This window comes from Chiloscyllium plagiosum, chromosome 31, assembly GCF_004010195.1.
Source record: "Chiloscyllium plagiosum isolate BGI_BamShark_2017 chromosome 31, ASM401019v2, whole genome shotgun sequence".
Lineage (NCBI taxonomy): Eukaryota > Metazoa > Chordata > Chondrichthyes > Orectolobiformes > Hemiscylliidae > Chiloscyllium > Chiloscyllium plagiosum.
The window spans coordinates 15,494,675-15,505,117 of NC_057740.1; the positions used below are offsets into that span (position 1 = coordinate 15,494,675).

Sequence of the window (10,443 nt, forward strand, 5' to 3'; positions counted from 1 at the left end):
TTACTTTGATCGCCATTCACTAGTTTAAATCCATGAAACCCCTTTGCATATTGCTGTGTTGCCATGTTCAAACTGAACTGGAAACTAAAAGAAAAGTCACACAGTATTATCTTACCTGATCAAAGATCTGTCACTCCCTGACCTCCAGTTTCTCCTAGATGTCTATGGTCCCAGCATAGGCCGAAAAGGTTCTGGGGTTGTAGCCCTAATTCACTGTAACCAAGAGATAATTCTGGTCCAACCTATACCCAGACTCCCTTAGAGTCAAGGTGTCACTGTGCCTCCTGAGCCTCCCTAAACTGTTCAGGGTGCACAGTACACAGTAGAAGAAGGAACACAAGAGTACCATAGAGCCTCTCAAGCCTGTTCCACATTCAGTGATTGCTGATCTGATTACTTCACATTCCAGTCTATCCTGATAACCCTCCACACCTTTATTTATCTAGAATTTTGATACCATGCTTTAAATATATTCAAAAGCTGTGATTCCACAGACTTTTAAGGAATTGAGTTCCAATAACTCACAATCCTCTCTGAGAAATAAATTTCTCCTCACCTGTGTTAAATGTGAAAACCCATAATTTTAAACAGTAAACTCCAATTCTCCTCCAAGAGCAAATGTGCTTTACTGATACCCCCTGCCAAACCCCTCAGGATTTGTTTCAGTCAAGTCATCTCTTACTTTTCTGAACTCCAGCAGATACAAGCCTAGCGTTTCCTCAAAAGACAACTCAACCATTTTAGGTATTAGTTTAGTAAACCACTGAACTGCTTCCAATGCATTTAATCTGTCATTAAATAAGGAGATAGATACTGTAATCAGTACTCCAAATGTGCTCTCTTTCTATTGGTATCTTATCACCTTGTGCAGATATTTCATATGTTTACACAACAGACTTAACATTGAAATCAGTCCTTTAATTGTCTGACAATTGGAAATCTGGAAAAATAGTTGGTGATTAGGAGAAACTTATTACAATGTATGATAAATAAATCTGAAGTGATTTTGGAACAAGGAACTGACTGGAACATTGTCTCTGATAGGAATGATTTCCTTGGAATCCTTTACCAAGTGAATCAACCAGTATCTGTGTTTGGTATCCAGCTTGGAGATGAATTTGGTTCTTGTGAATTTGCAATTCTATTCTTCTAATGCTGAAAGTTTTTTTTGGGCATCTCTTTCAAGAAAAGTTTGGACATTCTGGGTACCCTGGTTGTGCCTTCTTTCTTAAACACACATGTAACACAATTGTATCAGTCTGTGATGATGTACACAATGGATTATGCCATTAAATTCCATATTGATCAGCTTACTCTTAAGCTTCTCTTGAATGTAAGCACTGTATTTTCTGGGAGAATCAACATACAGAATTGTCTCTTCTCTGAAGTGAGAATACCTTTGATGTTTCCCATGACAGCAAATCAGTACAATTATTCTAAGACCTGGACTTATTCAGTACAAGTATTCTTGGTCTCTTTTGCTGCAATTAGTATTTTGGTGATCTCATGAATGGTCCCAATATTAAGACTGTGTATGTCACTGATCCACTCATGTTTAGCAGGTGTTTTCCAAGCAGAAATGACATAACTGTATTTCATCAACAATGTACCAATGCAAAAGATGGGTATCTCATTAAATGCAGTGAATTTTGGTGTTGTACATTGTATCATTGGCCTACTATAATCCAGGCACATATCCTTCAGGAGTCTGACTAGTAAGATATTTGCGCTAGCTCCCATGTTGGCATTAGTCCTGTGTGTGTGTATTTGCCAGAGTTCTCTGAGTATATGATGTTAATAGTGGCAAAAGCTAATAAATGCTTGACTTCATCCACACAATGTCGCACATACACATGTAGACTTTCTGGGTGACAACTCTACCACTCTGAATCTTCACTTGCTCAGCCTTGCTGCTGACTGCTTGTACATGCTAGCGATTATGGAGGTCTCCCTTGCACGCTGTGCTGTTGCTACTGGCATGCTACCATGCTTTTGTTTGGTTGCATCCTATTATTATCTCTGGTTGTATTTTTGGGATAATATTTCTTGTATGGACACAACAATGTCATTTTGCAGTGCATCATTTCCAAAGATCTTGGAACATGGGACAGCTTTGCAATGGGTGTAACAATGTGTACTTTCCACACAGCTTATTTGCTTTATGTGACCTGGCTCCTGCGTTGAGACTGATAACTGCACCAATTGCTAAAAGATATTGTTGTCTATCTGCAATGATTTTGTATTTTCTGCCATTTTAAGTAAGTGGCAATGTTATGATCTTGGTGTGTGGGAATATATAACCAGCTTCATTATTATCCACTATTCAGACAGCTTAACTTCTGACAACCTTCACCATTCATGCAGCAATTACTGATTAACTGTTCAATTGACTTTTGTGGCTATTGCCTGCAAGACATCAACTCTAGATGGTGAATTCTAAAATTTAGCAGCTTAACTTCTGACAACCTTCACCATTCATGCAGCAATTACTGATTAACTGTTCAATTGACTTTTGTGGCTATTGCCTGCAAGACATTCCTGAAGAAGGGCCTGTGCCCGAAACGTCGAATCTCCTGTTCCCTGGATGCTGCCTGACCTGCTGTGCTGTTCCAGCAATAAAGTTTCAACCCTGCAAGACATCAACTCTAGATGGTGAATTCTAAAATTTAGCTTTAAACAAAGTTGATATTCCAGTACTTAGCAAGCTTAGCAGGGTTTTTCTGGTTCTTCCGAGAAACGCCTGAAGTGTAGTCTTAATGCAACTCCTTGTTTTACCACATGCTAGTCTGGTTCTGCAACAGCTAAATCTAAAAAAAGTATAGTTTAATCCTTTGTTTAAAAGCCTAAATATAGTAGGACATCGGTATCTTTTAAATTCATGCTACTGGAAGTATTCTTTTTTTGTTCCTTATCTTTTGCAAATATCAATGTCCACAAGCTTCATAGTAGTCTTGCTATATAAGATTACTCTGTGGATGGATATTTAGTATTGGATCCGATGTATTTCTTTTCTTCAAATTCTTCCCTTTGCTGTTTTCAACTGCAGGTCAAACGTTTTTTTTTGCCTTACAGACTTTTTATCTTTCTCGCACATGAATTATACCAGAGGTTGTCTTGACTACCCTGCAGCTTCACCATCCCAAGTTGGAACTAACCATTGGTCTGAACAGATTCATAAATCAAATGTCATTCTTTTTCTGGGATCATAGTATAAATGTAACTTTTACACTACTTCAGGTTTTGGCTGAGGTGTTGTCTTGTAGTTTAAGTTTACAACATTGTCTTTAATTCTTAAGAAATATCTCCACTCATGATCACCATGTCATATTTTCATGTGTAATTGATAAGCAACACAGATTGAATAACATGGATTCAGTTGACTTGAAAATCTCATACAGGATTATTTAACAGCTCAGAGTACAAATTTCAGTTACAGATGATTAGATATGTGGCTTCATCTTGGTTCATTAGCTCTGAAAGTAACACAGTTCTTAAGACAGTAATTTAATAAGTACGATTTTATTCACCACTGAAATAATCTATTAAAGACTTACTGTACTGAACAAACCAAAAAGTACAGTGTGTATTTTTTTAAATAACAAATCATGGAAATGATAAATAAAGTAACAATCCACATACCTATAATCACAATAAAGCAACAGAATCTGCAAAGTTCTTTGAGCCAAATGCATGCAGTGCCAGAAAAGATTATAAAGATTATAAAGATTTAGATTCCTTCTTACTATTTGAAAATTAAAAACATTCACAAGTAACAGATTGAATCTGTCATCCTAGCTGTTATTTCCAGTTACAAGTTTGCCACATCAATGATATCCATCATTCAGTGCTGTCATTGTAATTATTTGCCTTTATTGGAAGCATAATTTAAATGCTCACAAAGTTGAAAAGAAGAGGACAAGAGTGAGGAGTGGACTAATAAGATTATTTCTTCAAAGAACTTGCAAAGTTATGATGGCCTCCCTCAATGATATGAAGTCTTTAATTATTCTTTAACTAATTGAGTCAATGAATATCTCAATACCCTAATACAATATCTAACTCATTTGGAAGGTTCCCTTCCTAAATTCTAACTTGGTTACTTCAACTGCCAACCATTTTGAAAGACAGTGAATGTTGTCTGTCTATTTAACTGGGTGCTTAAAGGTGTCAAAACTAAATCTGGTCCTGTCCCCATCTGATATCCATAAACAATAGCAGGGTCAGGAAAGAAAGCATTGCTTGAACGTTCCTCTCCTTAGAATAGGCATTTTATAGAATTTTACTGCCAGTTTGAATTGGGCTACATAATTCAACCCAGTTTCAGAAATGGAATCTTGAATCCTTCAGATCTGCATAGGTCAGTAATGGCTATTTTCTATTTCAATGATAAGTTAATTCATGATAGAATAGAACGTGCAACTGGAGATTTAAAAACCCATTTCAGCCTCTAAATCATATTTCATAATAAAACAGCCAATTGTTATATTTGCAAGGTCAATACATAAAAACATGCTGAATGTTTATTTTGTACATGAAGCAATTTATCAAGATGCACAGAGATTAAATACAAATAGTGATTTTCTACAGTATTTATAAACATATTGGAGCTCAGAGCTCTTCAAAGAAAGGATTCAACATTCGATATATTAGCTGTGGCTAAGAGGGCAGGTAGCATCCTTACCTGAGACCAGAAGGTTATGGTTTCAAATCGTATTTTATGATTTTTAAAGTATCATCCAGGCTAATAGTTTAATACAGTTGCAAGGAAGCAGAAATGCCACCTTCCAAATGCAATGTTGAACTGAGGCTCCATCTGCCTTCTCATGTGGTTGCAAAAGATCCCATGGCAGAATGGAATCCTGATGTTCTGGCCAATAATTCTCCTCTATCAGCATCACTAAATTATTGATCTGATTATTATTAATTGTTATTTGTCTGATTTTGTTACACATAAGTGACACATATAATGGGTAGAGATCAGGACAGGAAATCTTTTTTATACAACTCTCACTCTGCCTAAAAAGAAGTTGATTTGCTGTGACGTGCTTTGGGATGTTCTGAGGTCACAAAAGAATAATGGTTTCTTCTTGACTTGAAAAAAAATGACAATTTTGTTTCTCATCAAGCTCTGCAGACATCTCTTAAATTGTCTGTAGGAGAGCTGGGTGTGTGGATTAGTGCTATGAGCCTGTCAGGCACATTCTATTGATGCTTTGTGTCAAGCATTTTGTGTCTATTGGACAGCAATTATCTTGAGGTTGGGACTGGGGTAGACATCCTTCTACTGTGGTTTGTGTTTCTACCTTGGACACGTCCAGTATATATGGTTACATCACTGATTTGGAGGACCCCACCATCATGTAAATATGTACAGGATACCTCTGTACTTCACACTTTGCCATTACAATCATTTCCTGCACTGTAAAATAAACTAAGCAACCCCTGAGGGTCAAAGTTGCAAAAAATTATAAGATTTCCATATTCTATATTTTGTTTTCTTTAAATGTGACTGTTCCAAATTCATCCTTTCACCGCTTCACTCAAAATATAAATTAATGAAATATAGAACAGATCACCAATTTAATTAAAATTCACAACTACATACTTGCAACATGATTGTTGTAAATAATGGATACCTTTAAGTATAAGGTCATTACCTTTTTGACCCTCTATCTCATTACACTCAGTGAAGCACCAGGAGGCACTAAGAACATAAACATGTGACAACAGTTGAATTACAAGGGCTGTCAAACATGCACCTAATCCTTCACTCAACGCACATCCATATGCACACACAATTTACAGCAAAGATCATTGGATAATAGTCAAGAACAGCACATTTATTTGCATTTTTCCCTTCCGACACTAGATGAAACATCCAGTGAGGAACTTGACAGATGCCATCTACCTCAGCAAAGTCTAGAGATTAATCTTAGGGCTTTTCTGGATTTTATGGCTCAGTTAATCATGATGTAAGACACTTCCTTACACCATCAGGGCTTTAAATTCTGATCATCTACAGAAAAAATATCTTTCAAAATTGATAAATGATGTGAATAATAAGTATATTTATTTCATGTGAAAACAGGATGATGTTACTGGCATTCCAGATAGTGTGGGAACAACAATTCACTGTAAAGTTTGAATGATACTGTTAATGGGTGATGGCACTTAGCCAACGAGAATGAAATTCTAATAATAGTTGATATAAAGTCTTCTATCAGACCTTCCTGGTTCAACTCACATATTTTCAATAATTAAGCAATATATCCCAAAATATCAAATTCCCTTATGTTCCAGATGAAACGAAATGCATCTCCGTGTTGCCAGCAGCATTTCCATTGTTTGTGTTCCCAACTCTCTGTTTGAAGATGAACGGGAATGCCTTTTTGAATGATTTTCTAAAGTTGTCTCCCATGAATGCATATACTATGGGATTGATGGAGGAATTTGTGTAGGACATGCAATGCGCCCATATCTTGACTTTGTATGTATAGTAATTCCTGTTAAAATTTGGAAGAAAAGATTGGAAAAGGATGTACAACTGGATGGGACCCCAACAAAGGGCAAAGAGAAGGACCATAACTGCCAACATCCTGGAGATCTTTGTGCGCATAGCCTCTGACCTTTCAGCAAGAAGTTGAACCTGCAAAATACAGGTATAGTTTGTGAAAAGAACTTGAAAGCATATGAAAACAAGGACTGAGAGAAGGGCAATCAATCCATCAAATTCTTTCAAAGACTCTGTAAAATCTACCTTATTATTGATTATACACCATTATAATATCTGCATACCTAGTCTCTTATCTCCCACAAATACTCCAGCAAAACGCCAGTTGTTCATTCATTCTTACATGTCCCTTTGACCTGCTGCTCGCCAGAGAACATTTGCCCATACTTTGCACCAGAGCAGAGAAACCAGTTGAGTGAATTTTCAACTCACTACACGGTTTAACATTAACAACAACGTATATTTATATAACTATTATTGTGGTGAAGTGTCCTAAAGTGCCATTATCAAAAACAATTTGACACTAAGCCAGATAAGGAGATAATAGGATGGATGGTCAAAGCTAAATCAAAGAAGTAGCTTTTAATGTCCCAAAGATGAAAACAGAAGTAGAGATGTGGATATGTTTAAGAGGAGAATTCTAGAACTTAAAGTTTCAGCAGTTGAATGCATAGTTGCCATTAATGCAATTAAAGTTGCATGTTCAAGAGACTGGAATGAGAGACTTCTGAAAGAGGTGTAGAGCAGAAGGAGATTACAGAGACAGTGAGACCTTGTGAGGATTTGAAAGTAGGGATGAGAATTTTACAGCTGAGGTATTGCTGGGAGCCAATGTAAGTTAGTGAGCACAAGGGAGATGGGAAGATGAGTTGGTGCAAGCTAGGTCTGGGCCAATAGAAATTTGATAACCTCAAACTATAACTGAGGATAAAAGTATTGGGTAGTCAAAGCAGAGAAAGGAAAGTTGGATCAGAAGATATACGTATTTGTTACAGATCATCGAATAAACTGAAAATTTCATTTTATTGATGATCAACTAGATTTTTATCCTAATTTCATCCTTAGTTGAAACTCAATATCTGCAGCAAAATGGCATTCATTTCAGGTTTGAATCTATGGAACTTTAGCCTAGACATTCTGATTTAAATTCTGGTATTAACCATTTATTTTAATTATTTATCATAAATGTTAAAATAGTTGTGATTTGATAACCGAAGCCATTGTTTCTATTTTGCTAAAGGAATTAAAAATAGCATTCATCAGGATGAATTTTGAGAAAATAGTTTCTTTGATATTACATGAATCAAATAAATTACTTTTGTTAATTATTGTTTCTTTCCTCCACCTCAGCACTATGTTGAACTATTTTTAATTCCTGCTCTTTCTCCTTGATTGGAGCTGAAAAATGTGTTGCTGGAAAGCGCAGCAGGTCAGGCAGCATCAAAGGAGCAGGAGAATCGACGTTTCGGGCATGAGCCCTTCTTCAGGAACCTGAAGAAACACATTTTTCAGCTCTGATCTCCAGCATCTGCAGTCCTCACTTTCTCCTTTCTCCTTGATTACCTTCCACCTCTTTGATTCTTGCTCTCTTTCTCTATGCAGGAAAATTGTAGGCCACCACTTGATGTTAAAATCAAATCAAGAATCTTTCATACATTACATCACATTCATAAACCAATGTTTTATTTATTTGTAGTGCCACTTATTGGCAAACAGGTCTTCAGTACTATTGCCAGAATGTTGTCAGGGCATACTTGATCATTTGGGTATTTGCAAGTATATATGTAATCTAAAATTGTAGCTTAGCTCAACTAGTAGGCTTCCTATAGCACTATTGATAAGCTATCTAGAGCATGGGGGTTTATTTTAATTAATTCACAACACAAATAAAATCTACCTGGTAGTTGTTGTCAATGGGTTCCACAGCTGGTCGCCCCATCTGATGCAGCATGGCAGTATAAGACACACAGATCGTGACCAATGGGAGAAGATAGACAGCTAAGAAGTTATGTAGGATAAAGGCCTTCTCATGAGAAGCAGAAGGGAAAGATTCACTGCAATACACCTGGGGGCCAAACCAATATCCATTTTGAATCTTCTGATACATAGCCACTGGTATGGACACAATAAAAGACCCTGTAACAGAATACAAGAGGCAACTATTTCAGATAAAAGTATAATTTTTATTTCATTTTAGGAAGTTTCCAATTATTATTTTTTGCTATTTTAGAATAAGAAGCATAATTATTTTAAGAATATAGAATGTAAATATGAGTCAATAAAACAATGGAATAAAGATTTATTCATAGAGTGACTTTAACAGAGAAGAATATACAAGGCGCTTCATATAGCAAAATGATAAACAAATTCCGAAGTAGTGAAGGAAAGACTAGGAAGGGTTGACAAAAAATTGTTCCTGGAGGTGAGCTCTATGGAATGTTTTAAGAAGAGTAAGACGAAGAGATGTATGGATTTAGAGACGGAATTCCAGAACATAAGACAAGGCAACTGAAGGCACAAATACCTACAGTACTGCCAAATTAATATAATTAAAACATAATATTATTTTGCAATTTATTTACACATTTTATCTGGATTAAATTGTGTTCAGAAGGCTAACACTGAGCTATGTCAGGTATGAGTAGCCACTTGATTTATTGTACAGGTTTGTTTGTTTATAAAGGTTGCAAAAAAGTTAATATTTAATTGTTAAGCTAGATTTAAAATGATGAACTAGCAATTACCCTTTCCTGAAGTACATTTGTTAACAATTTATTATTGTCACTGAGGGCAAAAGAAAATGAATGAACATCCTCTAAAAAATACGAAACAAATATTCCTATTTTAGTCTTTGATTTCTTTTCACTTACCAATCCATATTCCAAGACTGACAGCCATTGCCACCCGGGGTGTTCTCTGCCTCAGGGATCTGAGTGGGTATACTGTCACATACCACCTGTCTACACTCATTGCAGTCAATGTGACACAGGTTGCCTGTACTGATACCTGCAACAACACAGTATACTTTCGAAAAAGAGACCACACAGAAAGCTTTCATATCAACGAGATGTGCAATGCTGCATGAACAAAGGTGGTGAATTCATGATTCATAATAAACTCCAGGTTCACCCACACGATCATTTGTCCAAGCCTGCATCAGATTTTACAATCCCCAAATTTAGAATCATTTCTTATCAATGGCAAATGTTGGCTCCAGAAACAAACACAATCAAAAGTAGCAGATGGAACAGCCATGCTATTATGAAGTACAGGAGTAGCAGCAACTATGAATGGGCATTGTGACTGCCTGAATGTGAGGTGACTTACGAATTCAAGAATACAGATAGATATATACAAAATGTAAAACGACCCACTCAAGGTTACTTTACAGCTCCACTGAAAGAAGAGTTAACAGATAAAGAAAGTTCTGCAAAAATTGTGGATTCACACATTCACTTTCCAAAGAAAAAAAGCTATATTGATGAACAATGAATATGTTTGCCCCTTGTCATGGATTGAAGAATTCTGATCCAAATTTAGTTCATAGCTCCAAGTCTCTGCTGACAATAAATTATGGGTTTCTTCCATTTGCCAGGATTGTGCTTATTAGTTATATGCTATGGTAGTAAATGCAGTAAGTTATCTAGCCATAGAGGGCTTCACAAAATATCCTATTTTCTACCACTTGGCCCATAGCCTTGAATATTACAACAGCTATAAAAGTACTTTTTATTCATTGTGCAGTCTCCTGCCTCAACTATCCTCCCAGTCAGTCCATTACAGATTTCCACCATCCTGTGGATGAAAAAAATTCTTCAAGTACCCCCCTAAACCTTCTGTCCTTCACCTCAAAATTATATCCCCTTTTTATTAACTCTCTTATTATGATTATAGACAATAGACAATAGGTGCAGAAGTAGGCCATTCAGCCC

The 10,443-nt window shown here is 36.3% G+C and overlaps 1 protein-coding gene across 1 annotated transcript in view; it reads right to left on the reverse strand.

Moving 5' to 3' along the window:
• Nucleotides 1-3,529: 3,529 nt before the first annotated feature.
• Nucleotides 3,530-10,443, reverse strand: part of LOC122565251 (G-protein coupled receptor 54-like) — a 25,986-nt gene continuing 19,072 nt past the window's right edge. The window contains exons 4-6 of the mRNA XM_043721026.1: nucleotides 9,382-9,517; nucleotides 8,409-8,647; nucleotides 3,530-6,646 (exon numbers count right to left, since the gene is read on the reverse strand). Coding sequence (XP_043576961.1) covers nucleotides 6,290-6,646; nucleotides 8,409-8,647; nucleotides 9,382-9,517 — 732 coding nt within the window. The 3' untranslated portion in view covers nucleotides 3,530-6,289. The remainder of the gene's footprint in view (nucleotides 6,647-8,408; nucleotides 8,648-9,381; nucleotides 9,518-10,443) is intronic.